The sequence below is a fragment of the Anastrepha ludens genome, chromosome 6 (genome assembly GCF_028408465.1).
Source record: "Anastrepha ludens isolate Willacy chromosome 6, idAnaLude1.1, whole genome shotgun sequence".
Classification (NCBI taxonomy): Eukaryota; Metazoa; Arthropoda; class Insecta; order Diptera; family Tephritidae; genus Anastrepha; species Anastrepha ludens.
Window position 1 is genome coordinate 39,695,083 of NC_071502.1, and position 23,261 is coordinate 39,718,343.

The 23,261-nt window shown below is 36.0% G+C and overlaps 3 protein-coding genes across 3 annotated transcripts; all 3 read right to left on the reverse strand.

The window, feature by feature from the left end:
• Positions 1-1,339: 1,339 nt before the first annotated feature.
• LOC128866378 (poly(A) polymerase type 3-like) lies at positions 1,340-3,414 on the reverse strand. The gene is made up of 5 exons (XM_054107059.1): positions 2,636-3,414; positions 2,364-2,560; positions 2,099-2,289; positions 1,663-2,014; positions 1,340-1,561 (listed from the first exon to the last, which is right to left on the reverse strand). Exons 1-5 carry the CDS (start codon positions 3,354-3,356, stop codon positions 1,361-1,363), a joined length of 1,662 nt encoding a protein of 553 aa, XP_053963034.1. The 5' UTR covers positions 3,357-3,414; the 3' UTR covers positions 1,340-1,360.
• Positions 3,415-10,120: 6,706 nt separating this feature from the next.
• LOC128867022 (poly(A) polymerase alpha-like) lies at positions 10,121-13,401 on the reverse strand. Its single transcript, XM_054108114.1, has 6 exons — positions 13,104-13,401; positions 11,417-11,848; positions 11,145-11,341; positions 10,880-11,070; positions 10,444-10,795; positions 10,121-10,342 (listed from the first exon to the last, which is right to left on the reverse strand). The coding sequence occupies exons 1-6, from the start codon at positions 13,399-13,401 to the stop codon at positions 10,142-10,144; spliced, it is 1,671 nt and encodes a 556-aa protein (XP_053964089.1). The 3' UTR covers positions 10,121-10,141.
• A 1,870-nt stretch (positions 13,402-15,271) lies between these two features.
• On the reverse strand, positions 15,272-17,092 carry LOC128867024 (poly(A) polymerase type 3-like). Its single transcript, XM_054108116.1, has 4 exons — positions 16,314-17,092; positions 16,042-16,238; positions 15,777-15,967; positions 15,272-15,692 (listed from the first exon to the last, which is right to left on the reverse strand). The coding sequence occupies exons 1-4, from the start codon at positions 17,032-17,034 to the stop codon at positions 15,272-15,274; spliced, it is 1,530 nt and encodes a 509-aa protein (XP_053964091.1). The 5' UTR covers positions 17,035-17,092.
• Between the last annotated feature and the right edge of the window lie 6,169 nt (positions 17,093-23,261).

Sequence of the window (23,261 nt, forward strand, 5' to 3'; positions counted from 1 at the left end):
TGGCGACACAGCTTCCGTCTTCACTGTGCCCGCCGGTGGTAGCACCCTCTTCTCCCACCGACGTTTGGGTTAATATCCTAACCCGTGTGTTTTCCACGTTTACCTCCATAAGAGTTTTTATTTCAGGGATCTTAAACCCATAGCGTTTTATTTCTAGCCGCCAGGAACCTCATTAGCATTGATCTTTGTATTATCCCCCCGACCACATCTTGGGATAACATATAGAGTTAGTCACCGCGTAGAGGAAGGAGAGGTCATACAGCGATCTTAGCTAGACATCACCTGCCCACATTGCAATCAGGTAGACCTGGTTAAACCTAACCTCATGCAATGCAGCCAGTGGTGCCCATTGCTCAGTCGGCGCCCACGGGAGGAGTTAGCTACGAGGATTTTCGAGGATAATTCTTATTTACATTTTAACATTTTAAATGCATAGCTAAAATTTATATTCTAAAGTTTAAGACATTTGAATTTCAGAAATATTTTCATTCAGGTTCCATTTAGACTTTTAGTTTTCTCGAAGAAAAATTGCTGGTTACTATATTAGAGATATTTGGATTTTTCAGACCATGAATGATATTACAGGCCGCAGTATCGGGTTCCACTTTTACCCATCTCCCTCAAGAGCGAACTTAAAAAACTTTGACAAATATTGCAAATAGCTTTCATGACCGAAAAGCTTAGAATTATTAGAGTAAAGATGTTCCTCTAAATGTTTCCGTAGCGTCGGTTACTTAAAACTTTGAAGGTATTTTTGGAAAATTTAATAATTGGGTTACACCGATGGGCGATTTTTCGAAAACGCAAAGTAGCGGAGAATAAAATATTGACGTTTCTAAAAGAAGAAGCCAAAGAAGAAAAACACGCACACAAAGAAGTGCAAGGAAAGGGGAAAGAAAATTTAGAAAGCGAAGAAAGGACATTTATACGAAGGGACATACGAATACAAAACCTGAAAAATGAAACTTATAAGAAATTTTATGAATAAGAAAAAATGTACTCGTTTATGCTCTCAGTCCCTTCAATATTTATTGTTTTATTGTTTATATTTCGATGCGTGATATGTGATGGAGTAAATAATTTAATCTAAATTAATTTTAGACATGCGTACATAGTCACCTATTTGTTTTTAAATCTTATTGAATAAATTCTTATGCACTAATTAATGTTATAAAATGTTTCTTCTGCATAATTCTTGGAAATCCTTTATTAGCGTCGTTAATAATAACTCCCTTTCAGGATTGTAATCAGTATTCAAATACCACGTCAACGATAGAGTATCAAACAGGTAGAAGAGCTGCTTTTTTCGGTAATTACTACGTCCAAGCAAATGCAATCAATTAGAGTTTTTCATGTTGTCTCAACTCAAGCGCCGCTTTTTAGTCGCCACCTCTTTCTCAGTTGACAGATCGGCCGCAAATCCATTACGCTTGGTTGAAATAGATTTCTTAATATTCCCCTGACTCTTTATGAAGTCCATATCCAAATAATGCGAAAGGGATTTTCGTTTTATGCGTTTCACTTCAATATTCATCCCATCTCTCAGCATTTTTTTATTTACCTAAAAACAAAGAAGCAAAGAAACAAACATTTTCAAATCTCTTCAAAGGATCTTAATAAATCAAATTTTTTAAATTGTATCAAACAATTTTCGCAACGTACCGCATGCTGTGTAATACGTTCGGCGAAATATTTAAAACTCCCCGTAAGGTCCACTTTGGAGTTCTTCTCTTTATATTCGAATTCTAAACCGATGAACAGCATCGAACAGAATGGTGCCGTATCAACTGCTGGATTGTCGCTCGGCTCATTCTCTTTGCCGCTGTTACTTTGAGTGGGGACGTCATCTTTCTTGTATTCAAAACATGTAGGATTTGCATGGACTAAGGACATGTGGTGTTTATGCTGTACATCATCTACCAACAGACGAATCTTTGACTGGACCAAGCCACACCACTGCAGCTGATCTTGACTGGTTTGCGATGTAACCAGAACCACAATAAAGTGATGATACCTGAAAAGAAAAGATGTGCAATGTATAAGCGAAAGTTGGTTAAGATGTCAGCACCAATTATACAATTGTATTAGTTGCAACTACCTATAAAAGAAGCTAGGCGCCTCGAAGAGTAGATCCCAGGGAGCGCCATCAGACATAATTACGTTCATGGTGGCCATTCCTCTATTCAATTCATTAATTATAACCTTCTTTGTTGCCTCCGACACATTAAATGCGGAGTTGTACTGTGGATATGCGGGCGTAATAATTGGCATTAGATGAGAACACAAAGCCTATGAAACAAAATTCGAATAATGAAATTAAAAATTGTTTATGAATATTCAATTATTTGCGCGCTTTTACTTACCGGTGATTGTAAATTGACAATGTCAGTTCGCTTGAGCAGCACTGGATCTGGCCATCTCCAGCGCGAGAACATATTGAAGAATTTCTGGACTAGCGTAGAAGCTGTTGCATTTGGATAAAATTGGCATGTGTGAGCCACTAAAATTGCCCAAGTTATACAGCCAAAGTAGCCGAATGAATTAGAATATATTCCATGCTCTGCAGTTGAAACGAGAAAAAAGGGGAAAAATTAAGTTATGCTTAACAAATTATTAAAAGTTCATTCATACTAACTCTTTGCCCATAATTTAATCGACCGCAGCGCTAAGCGAAAATTCTCTCTGTTCGGCACTAGCTCCATTATCTCGTCAATCACTCGACAGCCATTTAAACTGAGCACCGATTGAGGATCTGAATCTTTAAGTAGATTATCGTCACGTAAACTAAAATCCTCTGGTATCTCTTTGGGTGAAAGACGCGCAAATAACAAATCAATTTCAACTCCATCAAACTTCATTTTTATGACCGGTACAGAGGTATTTTCCACTGAACGACATTCGGCTACTTTTGGCTGTTTCTTTAGCAATCCAAAGAACGACGTAAAAAACTCCGAGCGTTCAATGTTGCGTGGTGCGACACAGAGGGCATAAATATTAGCGCCCTTATCATGTACACCCAAACGGTATGAACCGAAAGTGTAAATTTTTCCTCCGAGTTTTTTCGCATCTGCTTTGGACATGTTTTTTGCCATTGATACATTTTTAATCCACTTCCTCACAAGCATATTAAGCTTAGTCAAAATCTTTGCGCGATGACTTAGTTCATCTGGAGTTTCGAACACATTAAATGCTTCCAATGCTTTGAGTAGAGCGTTGGTTTTCTCTTCAGGACGTGACTTTTTCCAACCAATGCCCGATGTCTCGGTGGGCGTTTGCTGCTGATGCGGTGAGTCGTTTTGGCCGCTTGCTTCGCTAGAGTTGTAACTGCCATGTCTGGGATTTTGGTACGCGTCCATATTTTTAGTTTTTAAATAGAATTTTCTGACACACAAATAGTAAGTATACTTATCTCACTAGTTCAGACCGATAACTGATTCAAAAGACTGTGTTGTATCACCTTTTATACCTTTTTAAGGGGACATTTTCTCACCTACCTGGTCTCAACGAGCGCACAATTGAACGTTTGTTTGCGACAACTATTCCGGTACCCTTTGATTGTGTCTTTTGGGCTCAAGCGCGGCTTATTAGTTGCTTGCTCTTTTTGTGTCAGTTGCTATCTCAATTTCTGTGTGTGCGAATTCGAAGGGATTGCGAGTCACATGTTCTTGCAGACCGCTTGACTCTGCCTTATCATCCTCATTGGCTTTGTTATTTTGTAAGAGAGCGTCGCCTTTTTGTAAAGCGCAGTCAGTTAGATCCTGCAACCCCACACAATTATCTTGTTTCCTCTAGAAAGTTTTCCACTGTGTTGTCTAAATATGGAGCTCCCTGCGGATTGTAAAATCTGCGAAATCTTTTCGGAATGCGTCCAGCAATTAGAGGTGTTCAAATCTTTAAGGGTCTAAACTTTTAGTTTTCAAATTTCTGCCGTACGCTTTTTAAGTTACCCGCTATAGTTATTTATTTCCTTAGTTAACTTTAAGCCTTTTGGTCGTTTGTAATGGTAATGGTAATGCAATGGTTTGTAAATAACAGTAAATTACCTAAGTATAGTGAAAATATTGCATAAAATACGATGTGCATTGTCCTTTAAGAAAAGTCTCCAACCAACCACTCCAGCTGATCGTCACCGGTTTGCGATGTAACCGAAAGCGCAAAAAAGCGTCGCATTCAATTTAAAATAATAATAAACAAAATTGTTGTAAGTGCCTGGCCTTCCCATTTGGAGCATACAAAAGAAATTTATGTGGAGTGCCACGTCTGGCGCAAGCAAAATATGTCTGTATATTTCGCCATAAGAAGACAAGCATTTTCCAAGTTCAATGCAACAACCACATTTGAAGATTGTCTTTGATCTTTATTTATTGTGGTTGCAAATGCAAAGCTGGTAACTCTGGTAACTGTAGTTATTTAAAACTGCATGGAAAATAAATCATATTGTAATATTTTGCACCTGATAAAGTGACGGGTTTCGAAAAACTGAAAATTCACTCTCTCTCTCTCTCAAAGATGAAAATACCCAAGAATATTAAATATAAAATGCACCCAATGACAGGTGGAATGGAAATTCCATGTTTCTTTGTGGGAAATTCTGTTCAACAGTAACAAACAAAATCTGTTCTAAGTTCCTATTGTTTGTATTTTGTTTTCTATGAAACTTAAAAAAACTATCTTTATCGGCTGTTAAGACAAGTAAAGGATTAAGTTTTAAGTAAAGTGAAGTATTCAATTTTCCGAAGAAAACTTATTTCCCATATTTAATGGTTTTGTTTTATGCTCTTGAAAACATGCATAACAAAAAGAAAACAATGCACTCTTTCTTAACACACTGACGTACATACTTAAAAAACAATGCGCGCGCTGGCGGTATGCAAAAAATCTAAGCGTCATAGCGCGAGGTTACGAGCTACAGTAATTACTTTGTTTTTACATCACTTCTTAAATCTTTGACCTTTTCTATTGTTGTTCGATCATTTTAACAATGCATTTTCGCGAAACTCAATGAAAGATATTCGAAAGCGTATATGACAGCAGAAGTTTTAGCTGACACCTTCTTTGTAAACAGGTAGCCGAGTGGTCTGTAGCTCGGGGCGTCAACTGTGTGCAAACTACTGTGGTACTTAAGAAAAGAACAATACCCATCCATGCTAACTGATACATATGTTACATACATAGTGATAATACAGAGTTTAGCAATGCACGACCAATAAATGTCAATTTATTTGGAATTTTGTCATTACATTTTGTTTGTTATAATTCGATCAGGTGATTTCTAAGAAAATTATCTTAGTGAAAATTTTTGTAAAAAATATGAGGTTCGTTTAGTTCTTTGTTTTTACTATTGTCGATACAACCAATCCCCAGGGCCACAAAGTTTCGCTGATACGATCTGTTTTAAATAAATAAATAAATAATGTAATAAATTTGACAGAAGGCACAAAAAACTACACAAGCGTAAAGACTTTCCAATTTGGAAAAACTTTTCATTTAGGTTTCATTTAGAATTTTAGTTTTCTTGAAGTAAAATTTCAAGATTATTATAGTGAAGCTTTCTCGAATATACGTACCATACAAAATTGACCACCTTCCTAAAAAATTACTTTTTTTCTAGTTCATTCGTATTAGAAAAGGTATAGTGGAAATTTCTTTGTACTCTAAGACGTTTAAGGCCTTCGAAATAAACTTAAACAACTTTTACCGATAGTACGATCTAACTCATTACAAATATTTTTTTTTTTTTTTTTATGTAAGTATTTTATTTGCAATCTATCTTAATATAATGATATTCAGCAAATTAGGTCTTATAATCTAATAGCAGCGGTAGTATTTGCACAAATGCAAAACTACTTATAAAATTACGATATTTGTTCTAATATTTGATCTTAAATGTATTAAATTTCAATTGTACTAATGAGTTGCTTATCTTCATATAGGAACTTATGTATTTTGTTTTTTATTTAGTGTTGAATAAATAATTTAATTCAGCAAAATTAGAGAAATGGCAAGTCTAAGATATGATTACACTTCAGTCGTATTGTTTCATTACTTGAGTCTAATAAGCATATAGCATTCGTATTTACATGGTTTGACAGCCGTGCAAGATATCTGTTAGAAAAGTTTAGAATTTCACTCTTTACAAATGGGATATCTAAGTCCTTGTGTATTGCTTCATTTGTGACAAACAAAGGGGCGTTAACAAGTGCACGCAAATATGACATCCTTTGAGACTTCTTTCCCAGAATGTTTGTTTAGTTTTCTTATCCCTATTTTTTAAAAGTAGCTCAATGTTTCCGTTTCACTTACCTCTATTTTGAATTTCAAAGCTCCTCTCAACGTTTGGCTTTCTCTCTAAACTTTTAAGTGCGTTTAACTAAAAGGGGTTTCTCTTTATGATAACTTTCGAAAGTTTGTGTGGCAATCCTGTGGCGTCATAATCAAATGATGTTTTGAAAATGGATTTAAAGTGAAGTTGCAATGTATACAAAGGAAAATTCGGGATATCTGTACCTAAGAAAATATAATGAATGGTGTATTTGTGGGCAGATGAAAAATGCTCTTTAAAAATATATATTTGAAATTCCAACTTCTCCGAATATCTCTACATGTGCGTCCTTAAGGGGTTACATGTGTTTCGTGGGTTCAAAAAATCGATTTTTTTTTGGCTTATTAATTTCTACAACATCTCAGGAATATTATTCTAAATTTTCAAGTCGATCCGAATAACAGTTTCGGGAAACAGTCTTTAGAAGGCGTGCGCTCAAAGCCACTTTTATTGTTACTCAAAATCTTAAACGCGTTTTTCTTGGAACCGTGTTTTCAAAGTCGGTTGCCAAATGCTCTCGAAAGCTACTAAACCGATCTTAATGAAATTTTCCACAGGTGTTCGATATACAATTTACTCGTGCTTGGACGAAGGATTTTTTGTTTTTTTTTTCAATTAGAAGTATTTAAAAACAAAACAAAATTTCAAGCAAATTTGACCGAAATTTTAATTTTTTTGGAAAAATGTCTTCCAAAATTCCAAAATTCCAATTTTTACTTTTCTTTTTTGATTTTTTTTCATTTTTGATGATCCTGTCAGGAGTTATGTCGAGGGGTCACCGGTAATGACGTCACAATAGAGGAGTTTTAATTTTTTTTTAATAAAAATTTCTGAAATTATTCTTAAAAATATGTATCTATAAGACAGAAAAAAGTTTGAATTAAAAAAATAATTTTTTAATGCATTCCCCGTATGTAAGTATGGAGAATGTTCATGCTGCTACAACAACAACAACAAAGCCGAGGCGATCATTTGAATGATGAGCTATGCCGTATATAGTAGCGCGAGTGAAGCTTCAAAGTAAAGGCGGAACCAATTTAATATCTTGCTTTTAAAATTTTTTTCAGGTCACCTTACATACACTGGTGCTTCCACAATTAAACCACTTAATCTTTTTATAATATTCGCAATCATTTTCATTCGTTAATTGTTTATAAAAATGTAGTTCAATTTATTACCCACATCTTATAAATCAAAGAGCCAAACTTTAAAAAAAAATATACAAAAATGTAATAAATTTCAAAGAATTGGTTTTAAGATTTTCAACTTTTTAATAATAATTCTTAGAAAACTAGACACTTATTGAGAAATATTGACAATTTTAATTTTTTTACTTAACTCCAATAATTCTTTAACGAAAATGTAGTTAATTCCCCTAGAAAATCCATACAAATCCAAGTTGCAAACTGGGTGCAAATTAAAAAAAATGACATAAATTTTCTTTTTAATTTTTAGAAATAATTTGGGTATGCAGTTTCTTAGTCCGTTGAACTCTGGTGCAATAAAGTGCAAATTAAAAGTAGCGCCAAAATCGCGTTGATTTTTTACACATTTTCTGCATACGATGTTGAGCATTTTCTTCCTTATAAAAGACCTCCGAGCATGCGCTTCAAAAATATTGCGAACATTGGGAAAATGTGGTTAGGAAGCGTAAATGGCTGCCTGATGCCTAACTCTGCGCAGTAGATCCCTGCCCCTACTCCGTCTAACATTTTCGAGCAATCAGTAAATATATTAAGAGTATTTGGGTTAGGTTTCATTCCTTTTTTTCATCCCTCTTCTTCTGTTGTTGTTCGGAATTTCTTCACCCAATTGCATTTCGGAGTCAATAGTCCGTTTGGGCCCTATAACTAATGCCTATTGAGCTATGACCGAATGTTTTACAGGTCAATTCGCTTGTCGCGCTGAGTTTTACGGCGGATTTAGCTGCTAGGCATTTCGCCGCAATACCAATCGGTGACAAGTTGAGTATTCTTTCAAGCGCTGCCGTTGGAGTAGTTCTCAATGCACCTGCTGTGCAAAGTGCACCTGGACGGTGAATACTTTCCATAGGCTTTTTGTATGCCGGTCTTCTTAGCGCAGTCCACCACACCAGAGCGCCGTGTAGTAATATTGGCTTTACTATAGCTGAGTAGCACCAATATATTCTAGCAGGAGATAGGCCCCATGTAACTCCCAGCATCTTTTTGCATGCGTATAGTGCTTTACTAACCTTTTTCTTCCTCTCTAATATATTTTGCTTCCATGATAGTTTACTATCCAGAATTACTCCAAGGTACTTTGTGTGGGTTTTAAGAGTTAGTTCCACGTCGTTTAGATTCGGGGTTGCCAATAGGGGGTCTTGTACCTTCTAGTAAGAAGTATCATATTCGTTTTATCATTATGTCACTCACGGTGTTTAGGTATTTACCAGTCATTACTATGGCTATGTCATCTGCATATGCTACAGGTGTGGCCTCTGGCGACACAGCTTCCGTCTTCACTGTGCCCGCCGGTGGTAGCACCCTCTTCTCCCACCGACGTTTGGGTTAATATCCTAACCCGTGTGTTTTCCACGTTTACCTCCATAAGAGTTTTTATTTCAGGGATCTTAAACCCATAGCGTTTTATTTCTAGCCGCCAGGAACCTCATTAGCATTGATCTTTGTATTATCCCCCCGACCACATCTTGGGATAACATATAGAGTTAGTCACCGCGTAGAGGAAGGAGAGGTCATACAGCGATCTTAGCTAGACATCACCTGCCCACATTGCAATCAGGTAGACCTGGTTAAACCTAACCTCATGCAATGCAGCCAGTGGTGCCCATTGCTCAGTCGGCGCCCACGGGAGGAGTTAGCTACGAGGATTTTCGAGGATAATTCTTATTTACATTTTAACATTTTAAATGCATAGCTAAAATTTATATTCTAAAGTTTAAGACATTTGAATTTCAGAAATATTTTCATTCAGGATCCATTTAGACTTTTAGTTTTCTCGAAGAAAAATTGCTGGTTACTATATTAGAGATATTTGGATTTTTCAGACCATGAATGATATTACAGGCCGCAGTATCGGGTTCCACTTTTACCCATCTCCCTCAAGAGCAAACTTAAAAAACTTTGACAAATATTGCAAATAGCTTTCATGACCGAAAAGCTTAGAATTATTAGAGTAAAGATGTTCCTCTAAATGTTTCCGTAGCGTCGGTTACTTAAAACTTTGAAGGTATTTTTGGAAAATTTAATAATTGGGTTACACCGATGGGCGATTTTTCGAAAACGCAAAGTAGCGGAGAATAAAATATTGACGTTTCTAAAAGAAGAAGCCAAAGAAGAAAAACACGCACACAAAGAAGTGCAAGGAAAGGGGAAAGAAAATTTAGAAATCGAAGAAAGGACATTTATACGAAGGGACATACGAATACAAAACCTGAAAAATGAAACTTATAAGAAATTTTATGAATAAGAAAAAATGTACTCGTTTATGCTCTCAGTCCCTTCAATATTTATTGTTTTATTGTTTATATTTCGATGCGTGATATGTGATGGAGTAAATAATTTAATCTAAATTAATTTTAGACATGCGTACATAGTCACCTATTTGTTTTTAAATCTTATTGAATAAATTCTTATGCACTAATTAATGTTATAAAATGTTTCTTCTGCATAATTCTTGGAAATCCTTTATTAGCGTCGTTAATAATAACTCCCTTTCAGGATTGTAATCAGTATTCAAATACCACGTCAACGATAGAGTATCAAACAGGTAGAAGAGCTGCTTTTTTCGGTAATTACTACGTCCAAGCAAATGCAATCAATTAGAGTTTTTCATGTTGTCTCAACTCAAGCGCCGCTTTTTAGTCGCCACCTCTTTCTCAGTTGACAGATCGGCCGCAAATCCATTACGCTTGGTTGAAATAGATTTCTTAATATTCCCCTGACTCTTTATGAAGTCCATATCCAAATAATGCGAAAGGGATTTTCGTTTTATGCGTTTCACTTCAATATTCATCCCATCTCTCAGCATTTTTTTATTTACCTAAAAACAAAGAAGCAAAGAAACAAACATTTTCAAATCTCTTCAAAGGATCTTAATAAATCAAATTTTTTAAATTGTATCAAACAATTTTCGCAACGTACCGCATGCTGTGTAATACGTTCGGCGAAATATTTAAAACTCCCCGTAAGGTCCACTTTGGAGTTCTTCTCTTTATATTCGAATTCTAAACCGATGAACAGCATCGAACAGAATGGTGCCGTATCAACTGCTGGATTGTCGCTCGGCTCATTCTCTTTGCCGCTGTTACTTTGAGTGGGGACGTCATCTTTCTTGTATTCAAAACATGTAGGATTTGCATGGACTAAGGACATGTGGTGTTTATGCTGTACATCATCTACCAACAGACGAATCTTTGACTGGACCAAGCCACACCACTGCAGCTGATCTTGACTGGTTTGCGATGTAACCAGAACCACAATAAAGTGATGATACCTGAAAAGAAAAGATGTGCAATGTATAAGCGAAAGTTGGTTAAGATGTCAGCACCAATTATACAATTGTATTAGTTGCAACTACCTATAAAAGAAGCTAGGCGCCTCGAAGAGTAGATCCCAGGGAGCGCCATCAGACATAATTACGTTCATGGTGGCCATTCCTCTATTCAATTCATTAATTATAACCTTCTTTGTTGCCTCCGACACATTAAATGCGGAGTTGTACTGTGGATATGCGGGCGTAATAATTGGCATTAGATGAGAACACAAAGCCTATGAAACAAAATTCGAATAATGAAATTAAAAATTGTTTATGAATATTCAATTATTTGCGCGCTTTTACTTACCGGTGATTGTAAATTGACAATGTCAGTTCGCTTGAGCAGCACTGGATCTGGCCATCTCCAGCGCGAGAACATATTGAAGAATTTCTGGACTAGCGTAGAAGCTGTTGCATTTGGATAAAATTGGCATGTGTGAGCCACTAAAATTGCCCAAGTTATACAGCCAAAGTAGCCGAATGAATTAGAATATATTCCATGCTCTGCAGTTGAAACGAGAAAAAAGGGGAAAAATTAAGTTATGCTTAACAAATTATTAAAAGTTCATTCATACTAACTCTTTGCCCATAATTTAATCGACCGCAGCGCTAAGCGAAAATTCTCTCTGTTCGGCACTAGCTCCATTATCTCGTCAATCACTCGACAGCCATTTAAACTGAGCACCGATTGAGGATCTGAATCTTTAAGTAGATTATCGTCACGTAAACTAAAATCCTCTGGTATCTCTTTGGGTGAAAGACGCGCAAATAACAAATCAATTTCAACTCCATCAAACTTCATTTTTATGACCGGTACAGAGGTATTTTCCACTGAACGACATTCGGCTACTTTTGGCTGTTTCTTTAGCAATCCAAAGAACGACGTAAAAAACTCCGAGCGTTCAATGTTGCGTGGTGCGACACAGAGGGCATAAATATTAGCGCCCTTATCATGTACACCCAAACGGTATGAACCGAAAGTGTAAATTTTTCCTCCGAGTTTTTTCGCATCTGCTTCAAGCAATTTCAAGCAAATTTGACCGAAATTTTAATTTTTTTGGAAAAATGTCTTCCAAAATTCCAAAATTCCAATTTTTACTTTTCTGTTTTGATTTTTTTTCATTTTTGATGATCCTGTCAGGAGTTATGTCGAGGGGTCACCGGTAATGACGTCACAATAGAGGAGTTTTAATTTTTTTTTAATAAAAATTTCTGAAATTATTCTTAAAAATATGTATCTATAAGACAGAAAATAGTTTGAATTAAAAAAATAATTTTTTAATGCATTCCCCATATGTAAGTATGGAGAATGTTCATGCTGCTACAACAACAACAACAAAGCCGAGGCGATCATTTGAATGATGAGCTATGCCGTATATAGTAGCGCGAGTGAAGCTTCAAAGTAAAGGCGGAACCAATTTAATATCTTGCTTTTAAAATTTTTTTCAGGTCACCTTACATACACTGGTGCTTCCACAATTAAACCACTTAATCTTTTTATAATATTCGCAATCATTTTCATTCGTTAATTGTTTATAAAAATGTAGTTCAATTTATTACCCACATCTTATAAATCAAAGAGCCAAACTTTAAAAAAAAATATACAAAAATGTAATAAATTTCAAAGAATTGGTTTTAAGATTTTCAACTTTTTAATCATAATTCTTAGAAAAGTAGACACTTATTGAGAAATATTGACAATTTTCATTTTTTTACTTAACTCCAATAATTCTTTAACGAAAATGTAGTTAATTCCCCTAGAAAATCCATACAAATCCAAGTTGCAAACTGGGTGCAAATTAAAAAAAATGACATAAATTTTCTTTTTAATTTTTAGAAATAATTTGGGTATGCAGTTTCTTAGTCCGTTGAACTCTGGTGCAATAAAGTGCAAATTAAAAGTAGCGCCAAAATCGCGTTGATTTTTTACACATTTTCTGCATACGATGTTGAGCATTTTCTTCCTTATAAAAGACCTCCGAGCATGCGCTTCAAAAATATTGCGAACATTGGGAAAATGTGGTTAGGAAGCGTAAATGGCTGCCTGATGCCTAACTCTGCGCAGTAGATCCCTGCCCCTACTCCGTCTAACACTTTCGAGCAATCAGTAAATATATTAAGAGTATTTGGGTTAGGTTTCATTCCTTTTTTTCATCCCTCTTCTTCTGTTGTTGTTCGGAATTTCTTCACCCAATTGCATTTCGGAGTCAATAGTCCGTTTGGGCCCTATAACTACTGCCTATTGAGCTATGACCGAATGTTTTACAGGTCAATTCGCTTGTCGCGCTGAGTTTTACGGCGGATTTAGCTGCTAGGCATTTCGCCGCAATACCAATCGGTGACAAGTTGAGTATTCTTTCAAGCGCTGCCGTTGGAGTAGTTCTCAATGCACCTGCTGTGCAAAGTGCACCTGGACGGTGAATACTTTCCATAGGCTTTTTGTATGCCGGTCTTCTTAGCGCAGTCCACCACACCAGAGCGCCGTGTAGTAATATTGGCTTTACTATAGCTGAGTAGCACCAATATATTCTAGCAGGAGATAGGCCCCATGTAACTCCCAGCATCTTTTTGCATGCGTATAGTGCTTTACTAACCTTTTTCTTCCTCTCTAATATATTTTGCTTCCATGATAGTTTACTATCCAGAATTACTCCAAGGTACTTTGTGTGGGTTTTAAGAGTTAGTTCCACGTCGTTTAGATTCGGGGTTGCCAATAGGGGGTCTTGTACCTTCTAGTAAGAAGTATCATATTCGTTTTATCATTATGTCACTCACGGTGTTTAGGTATTTACCAGTCATTACTATGGCTATGTCATCTGCATATGCTACAGGTGTGGCCTCTGGCGACACAGCTTCCGTCTTCACTGTGCCCGCCGGTGGTAGCACCCTCTTCTCCCACCGACGTTTGGGTTAATATCCTAACCCGTGTGTTTTCCACGTTTACCTCCATAAGAGTTTTTATTTCAGGGATCTTAAACCCATAGCGTTTTATTTCTAGCCGCCAGGAACCTCATTAGCATTGATCTTTGTATTATCCCCCCGACCACATCTTGGGATAACATATAGAGTTAGTCACCGCGTAGAGGAAGGAGAGGTCATACAGCGATCTTAGCTAGACATCACCTGCCCACATTGCAATCAGGTAGACCTGGTTAAACCTAACCTCATGCAATGCAGCCAGTGGTGCCCATTGCTCAGTCGGCGCCCACGGGAGGAGTTAGCTACGAGGATTTTCGAGGATAATTCTTATTTACATTTTAACATTTTAAATGCATAGCTAAAAATTATATTCTAAAGTTTAAGACATTTGAATTTCAGAAATATTTTCATTCAGGTTCCATTTAGACTTTTAGTTTTCTCGAAGAAAAATTGCTGGTTACTATATTAGAGATATTTGGATTTTTCAGACCATGAATGATATTACAGGCCGCAGTATCGGGTTCCACTTTTACCCATCTCCCTCAAGAGCAAACTTAAAAAACTTTGACAAATATTGCAAATAGCTTTCATGACCGAAAAGCTTAGAATTATTAGAGTAAAGATGTTCCTCTAAATGTTTCCGTAGCGTCGGTTACTTAAAACTTTGAAGGTATTTTTGGAAAATTTAATAATTGGGTTACACCGATGGGCGATTTTTCGAAAACACAAAGTAGCGGAGAATAAAATATTGACGTTTCTAAAAGAAGAAGCCAAAGAAGAAAAACACGCACACAAAGAAGTGCAAGGAAAGGGGAAAGAAAATTTAGAAATCGAAGAAAGGACATTTATACGAAGGGACATACGAATACAAAACCTGAAAAATGAAACTTATAAGAAATTTTATGAATAAGAAAAAATGTACTCGTTTATGCTCTCAGTCCCTTCAATATTTATTGTTTTATTGTTTATATTTCGATGCGTGATATGTGATGGAGTAAATAATTTAATCTAAATTAATTTTAGACATGCGTACATAGTCACCTATTTGTTTTTAAATCTTATTGAATAAATTCTTATGCACTAATTAATGTTATAAAATGTTTCTTCTGCATAATTCTTGGAAATCCTTTATTAGCGTCGTTAATAATAACTCCCTTTCAGGATTGTAATCAGTATTCAAATACCACGTCAACGATAGAGTATCAAACAGGTAGAAGAGCTGCTTTTTTCGGTAATTACTACGTCCAAGCAAATGCAATCAATTAGAGTTTTTCATGTTGTCTCAACTCAAGCGCCGCTTTTTAGTCGCCACCTCTTTCTCAGTTGACAGATCGGCCGCAAATCCATTACGCTTGGTTGAAATAGATTTCTTAATATTCCCCTGACTCTTTATGAAGTCCATATCCAAATAATGCGAAAGGGATTTTCGTTTTATGCGTTTCACTTCAATATTCATCCCATCTCTCAGCATTTTTTTATTTACCTAAAAACAAAGAAGCAAAGAAACAAACATTTTCAAATCTCTTCAAAGGATCTTAATAAATCAAATTTTTTAAATTGTATCAAACAATTTTCGCAACGTACTGCATGCTGTGTAATACGTTCGGCGAAATATTTAAAACTCCCCGTAAGGTCCACTTTGGAGTTCTTCTCTTTATATTCGAATTCTAAACCGATGAACAGCATCGAACAGAATGGTGCCGTATCAACTGCTGGATTGTCGCTCGGCTCATTCTCTTTGCCGCTGTTACTTTGAGTGGGGACGTCATCTTTCTTGTATTCAAAACATGTAGGATTTGCATGGACTAAGGACATGTGGTGTTTATGCTGTACATCATCTACCAACAGACGAATCTTTGACTGGACCAAGCCACACCACTGCAGCTGATCTTGACTGGTTTGCGATGTAACCAGAACCACAATAAAGTGATGATACCTGAAAAGAAAAGATGTGCAATGTATAAGCGAAAGTTGGTTAAGATGTCAGCACCAATTATACAATTGTATTAGTTGCAACTACCTATAAAAGAAGCTAGGCGCCTCGAAGAGTAGATCCCAGGGAGCGCCATCAGACATAATTACGTTCATGGTGGCCATTCCTCTATTCAATTCATTAATTATAACCTTCTTTGTTGCCTCCGACACATTAAATGCGGAGTTGTACTGTGGATATGCGGGCGTAATAATTGGCATTAGATGAGAACACAAAGCCTATGAAACAAAATTCGAATAATGAAATTAAAAATTGTTTATGAATATTCAATTATTTGCGCGCTTTTACTTACCGGTGATTGTAAATTGACAATGTCAGTTCGCTTGAGCAGCACTGGATCTGGCCATCTCCAGCGCGAGAACATATTGAAGAATTTCTGGACTAGCGTAGAAGCTGTTGCATTTGGATAAAATTGGCATGTGTGAGCCACTAAAATTGCCCAAGTTATACAGCCAAAGTAGCCGAATGAATTAGAATATATTCCATGCTCTGCAGTTGAAACGAGAAAAAAGGGGAAAAATTAAGTTATGCTTAACAAATTATTAAAAGTTCATTCATACTAACTCTTTGCCCATAATTTAATCGACCGCAGCGCTAAGCGAAAATTCTCTCTGTTCGGCACTAGCTCCATTATCTCGTCAATCACTCGACAGCCATTTAAACTGAGCACCGATTGAGGATCTGAATCTTTAAGTAGATTATCGTCACGTAAACTAAAATCCTCTGGTATCTCTTTGGGTGAAAGACGCGCAAATAACAAATCAATTTCAACTCCATCAAACTTCATTTTTATGACCGGTACAGAGGTATTTTCCACTGAACGACATTCGGCTACTTTTGGCTGTTTCTTTAGCAATCCAAAGAACGACGTAAAAAACTCCGAGCGTTCAATGTTGCGTGGTGCGACACAGAGGGCATAAATATTAGCGCCCTTATCATGTACACCCAAACGGTATGAACCGAAAGTGTAAATTTTTCCTCCGAGTTTTTTCGCATCTGCTTTGGACATGTTTTTTGCCATTGATACATTTTTAATCCACTTCCTCACAAGCATATTAAGCTTAGTCAAAATCTTTGCGCGATGACTTAGTTCATCTGGAGTTTCGAACACATTAAATGCTTCCAATGCTTTGAGTAGAGCGTTGGTTTTCTCTTCAGGACGTGACTTTTTCCAACCAATGCCCGATGTCTCGGTGGGCGTTTGCTGCTGATGCGGTGAGTCGTTTTGGCCGCTTGCTTCGCTAGAGTTGTAACTGCCATGTCTGGGATTTTGGTACGCGTCCATATTTTTAGTTTTTAAATAGAATTTTCTGACACACAAATAGTAAGTATACTTATCTCACTAGTTCAGACCGATAACTGATTCAAAAGACTGTGTTGTATCACCTTTTATACCTTTTTAAGGGGACATTTTCTCACCTACCTGGTCTCAACGAGCGCACAATTGAACGTTTGTTTGCGACAACTATTCCGGTACCCTTTGATTGTGTCTTTTGGGCTCAAGCGCGGCTTATTAGTTGCTTGCTCTTTTTGTGTCAGTTGCTATCTCAATTTCTGTGTGTGCGAATTCGAAGGGATTGCGAGTCACATGTTCTTGCAGACCGCTTGACTCTGCCTTATCATCCTCATTGGCTTTGTTATTTTGTAAGAGAGCGTCGCCTTTTTGTAAAGCGCAGTCAGTTAGATCCTGCAACCCCACACAATTATCTTGTTTCCTCTAGAAAGTTTTCCACTGTGTTGTCTAAATATGGAGCTCCCTGCGGATTGTAAAATCTGCGAAATCTTTTCGGAATGCGTCCAGCAATTAGAGGTGTTCAAATCTTTAAGGGTCTAAACTTTTAGTTTTCAAATTTCTGCCGTACGCTTTTTAAGTTACCCGCTATAGTTATTTATTTCCTTAGTTAACTTTAAGCCTTTTGGTCGTTTGTAATGGTAATGGTAATGCAATGGTTTGTAAATAACAGTAAATTACCTAAGTATAGTGAAAATATTGCATAAAATACGATGTGCATTGTCCTTTAAGAAAAGTCTCCAACCAACCACTCCAGCTGATCGTCACCGGTTTGCGATGTAACCGAAAGCGCAAAAAAGCGTCGCATTCAATTTAAAATAATAATAAACAAAATTGTTGTAAGTGCCTGGCCTTCCCATTTGGATCATACAAAAGAAATTTATGTGGAGTGCCACGTCTGGCGCAAGCAAAATATGTCTGTATATTTCGCCATAAGAAGACAAGCATTTTCCAAGTTCAATGCAACAACCACATTTGAAGATTGTCTTTGATCTTTATTTATTGTGGTTGCAAATGCAAAGCTGGTAACTCTGGTAACTGTAGTTATTTAAAACTGCATGGAAAATAAATCATATTGTAATATTTTGCACCTGATAAAGTGACGGGTTTCGAAAAACTGAAAATTCACTCTCTCTCTCTCTCAAAGATGAAAATACCCAAGAATATTAAATATAAAATGCACCCAATGACAGGTGGAATGGAAATTCCATGTTTCTTTGTGGGAAATTCTGTTCAACAGTAACAAACAAAATCTGTTCTAAGTTCCTATTGTTTGTATTTTGTTTTCTATGAAACTTAAAAAAACTATCTTTATCGGCTGTTAAGACAAGTAAAGGATTAAGTTTTAAGTAAAGTGAAGTATTCAATTTTCCGAAGAAAACTTATTTCCCATATTTAATGGTTTTGTTTTATGCTCTTGAAAACATGCATAACAAAAAGAAAACAATGCACTCTTTCTTAACACACTGACGTACATACTTACAAACAATGCCCGCGCTGTCGGTATGCAAAAAATCTAAGCGTCATAGCGCGAGGTTACGAGCTACAGTAATTACTTTGTTTTTACATCACTTCTTAAATCTTTGACCTTTTCTATTGTTGTTCGATCATTTTAACAATGCATTTTCGCGAAACTCAATGAAAGATATTCGAAAGCGTATATGACAGCAGAAGTTTTAGCTGACACCTTCTTTGTAAACAGGTAGCCGAGTGGTCTGTAGCTCGGGGCGTCAACTGTGTGCAAACTACTGTGGTACTTAAGAAAAGAACAATACCCATCCATGCTAACTGATACATATGTTACATACATAGTGATAATACAGAGTTTAGCAATGCACGACCAATAAATGTCAATTTATTTGGAATTTTGTCATTACATTTTGTTTGTTATAATTCGATCAGGTGATTTCTAAGAAAATTATCTTAGTGAAAATTTTTGTAAAAAATATGAGGTTCGTTTAGTTCTTTGTTTTTACTATTGTCGATACAACCAATCCCCAGGGCCACAAAGTTTCGCTGATACGATCTGTTTTAAATAAATAAATAAATAATGTAATAAATTTGACAGAAGGCACAAAAAACTACACAAGCGTAAAGACTTTCCAATTTGGAAAAACTTTTCATTTAGGTTTCATTTAGAATTTTAGTTTTCTTGAAGTAAAATTTCAAGATTATTATAGTGAAGCTTTCTCGAATATACGTACCATACAAAATTGACCACCTTCCTAAAAAATTACTTTTTTTCTAGTTCATTCGTATTAGAAAAGGTATAGTGGAAATTTCTTTGTACTCTAAGACGTTTAAGGCCTTCGAAATAAACTTAAACAACTTTTACCGATAGTACGATCTAACTCATTACAAATATTTTTTTTTTTTTTTTTATGTAAGTATTTTATTTGCAATCTATCTTAATATAATGATATTCAGCAAATTAGGTCTTATAATCTAATAGCAGCGGTAGTATTTGCACAAATGCAAAACTACTTATAAAATTACGATATTTGTTCTAATATTTGATCTTAAATGTATTAAATTTCAATTGTACTAATGAGTTGCTTATCTTCATATAGGAACTTATGTATTTTGTTTTTTATTTAGTGTTGAATAAATAATTTAATTCAGCAAAATTAGAGAAATGGCAAGTCTAAGATATGATTACACTTCAGTCGTATTGTTTCATTACTTGAGTCTAATAAGCATATAGCATTCGTATTTACATGGTTTGACAGCCGTGCAAGATATCTGTTAGAAAAGTTTAGAATTTCACTCTTTACAAATGGGATATCTAAGTCCTTGTGTATTGCTTCATTTGTGACAAACAAAGGGGCGTTAACAAGTGCACGCAAATATGACATCCTTTGAGACTTCTTTCCCAGAATGTTTGTTTAGTTTTCTTATCCCTATTTTTTAAAAGTAGCTCAATGTTTCCGTTTCACTTACCTCTATTTTGAATTTCAAAGCTCCTCTCAACGTTTGGCTTTCTCTCTAAACTTTTAAGTGCGTTTAACTAAAAGGGGTTTCTCTTTATGATAACTTTCGAAAGTTTGTGTGGCAATCCTGTGGCGTCATAATCAAATGATGTTTTGAAAATGGATTTAAAGTGAAGTTGCAATGTATACAAAGGAAAATTCGGGATATCTGTACCTAAGAAAATATAATGAATGGTGTATTTGTGGGCAGATGAAAAATGCTCTTTAAAAATATATATTTGAAATTCCAACTTCTCCGAATATCTCTACATGTGCGTCCTTAAGGGGTTACATGTGTTTCGTGGGTTCAAAAAATCGATTTTTTTTTGGCTTATTAATTTCTACAACATCTCAGGAATATTATTCTAAATTTTCAAGTCGATCCGAATAACAGTTTCGGGAAACAGTCTTTAGAAGGCGTGCGCTCAAAGCCACTTTTATTGTTACTCAAAATCTTAAACGCGTTTTTCTTGGAACCGTGTTTTCAAAGTCGGTTGCCAAATGCTCTCGAAAGCTACTAAACCGATCTTAATGAAATTTTCCACAGGTGTTCGATATACAATTTACTCGTGCTTGGACGAAGGATTTTTTGTTTTTTTTTTCAATTAGAAGTATTTAAAAACAAAACAAAATTTCAAGCAAATTTGACCGAAATTTTAATTTTTTTGGAAAAATGTCTTCCAAAATTCCAAAATTCCAATTTTTACTTTTCTTTTTTGATTTTTTTTCATTTTTGATGATCCTGTCAGGAGTTATGTCGAGGGGTCACCGGTAATGACGTCACAGTAGAGGAGTTTTAATTTTTTTTTAATAAAAATTTCTGAAATTATTCTTAAAAATATGTATCTATAAGACAGAAAAAAGTTTGAATTAAAAAAATAATTTTTTAATGCATTCCCCGTATGTAAGTATGGAGAATGTTCATGCTGCTACAACAACAACAACAAAGCCGAGGCGATCATTTGAATGATGAGCTATGCCGTATATAGTAGCGCGAGTGAAGCTTCAAAGTAAAGGCGGAACCAATTTAATATCTTGCTTTTAAAATTTTTTTCAGGTCACCTTACATACACTGGTGCTTCCACAATTAAACCACTTAATCTTTTTATAATATTCGCAATCATTTTCATTCGTTAATTGTTTATAAAAATGTAGTTCAATTTATTACCCACATCTTATAAATCAAAGAGCCAAACTTTAAAAAAAAATATACAAAAATGTAATAAATTTCAAAGAATTGGTTTTAAGATTTTCAACTTTTTAATAATAATTCTTAGAAAACTAGACACTTATTGAGAAATATTGACAATTTTAATTTTTTTACTTAACTCCAATAATTCTTTAACGAAAATGTAGTTAATTCCCCTAGAAAATCCATACAAATCCAAGTTGCAAACTGGGTGCAAATTAAAAAAAATGACATAAATTTTCTTTTTAATTTTTAGAAATAATTTGGGTATGCAGTTTCTTAGTCCGTTGAACTCTGGTGCAATAAAGTGCAAATTAAAAGTAGCGCCAAAATCGCGTTGATTTTTTACACATTTTCTGCATACGATGTTGAGCATTTTCTTCCTTATAAAAGACCTCCGAGCATGCGCTTCAAAAATATTGCGAACATTGGGAAAATGTGGTTAGGAAGCGTAAATGGCTGCCTGATGCCTAACTCTGCGCAGTAGATCCCTGCCCCTACTCCGTCTAACATTTTCGAGCAATCAGTAAATATATTAAGAGTATTTGGGTTAGGTTTCATTCCTTTTTTTCATCCCTCTTCTTCTGTTGTTGTTCGGAATTTCTTCACCCAATTGCATTTCGGAGTCAATAGTCCGTTTGGGCCCTATAACTAATGCCTATTGAGCTATGACCGAATGTTTTACAGGTCAATTCGCTTGTCGCGCTGAGTTTTACGGCGGATTTAGCTGCTAGGCATTTCGCCGCAATACCAATCGGTGACAAGTTGAGTATTCTTTCAAGCGCTGCCGTTGGAGTAGTTCTCAATGCACCTGCTGTGCAAAGTGCACCTGGACGGTGAATACTTTCCATAGGCTTTTTGTATGCCGGTCTTCTTAGCGCAGTCCACCACACCAGAGCGCCGTGTAGTAATATTGGCTTTACTATAGCTGAGTAGCACCAATATATTCTAGCAGGAGATAGGCCCCATGTAACTCCCAGCATCTTTTTGCATGCGTATAGTGCTTTACTAACCTTTTTCTTCCTCTCTAATATATTTTGCTTCCATGATAGTTTACTATCCAGAATTACTCCAAGGTACTTTGTGTGGGTTTTAAGAGTTAGTTCCACGTCGTTTAGATTCGGGGTTGCCAATAGGGGGTCTTGTACCTTCTAGTAAGAAGTATCATATTCGTTTTATCATTATGTCACTCACGGTGTTTAGGTATTTACCAGTCATTACTATGGCTATGTCATCTGCATATGCTACAGGTGTGGCCTCTGGCGACACAGCTTCCGTCTTCACTGTGCCCGCCGGTGGTAGCACCCTCTTCTCCCACCGACGTTTGGGTTAATATCCTAACCCGTGTGTTTTCCACGTTTACCTCCATAAGAGTTTTTATTTCAGGGATCTTAAACCCATAGCGTTTTATTTCTAGCCGCCAGGAACCTCATTAGCATTGATCTTTGTATTATCCCCCCGACCACATCTTGGGATAACATATAGAGTTAGTCACCGCGTAGAGGAAGGAGAGGTCATACAGCGATCTTAGCTAGACATCACCTGCCCACATTGCAATCAGGTAGACCTGGTTAAACCTAACCTCATGCAATGCAGCCAGTGGTGCCCATTGCTCAGTCGGCGCCCACGGGAGGAGTTAGCTACGAGGATTTTCGAGGATAATTCTTATTTACATTTTAACATTTTAAATGCATAGCTAAAATTTATATTCTAAAGTTTAAGACATTTGAATTTCAGAAATATTTTCATTCAGGATCCATTTAGACTTTTAGTTTTCTCGAAGAAAAATTGCTGGTTACTATATTAGAGATATTTGGATTTTTCAGACCATGAATGATATTACAGGCCGCAGTATCGGGTTCCACTTTTACCCATCTCCCTCAAGAGCAAACTTAAAAAACTTTGACAAATATTGCAAATAGCTTTCATGACCGAAAAGCTTAGAATTATTAGAGTAAAGATGTTCCTCTAAATGTTTCCGTAGCGTCGGTTACTTAAAACTTTGAAGGTATTTTTGGAAAATTTAATAATTGGGTTACACCGATGGGCGATTTTTCGAAAAC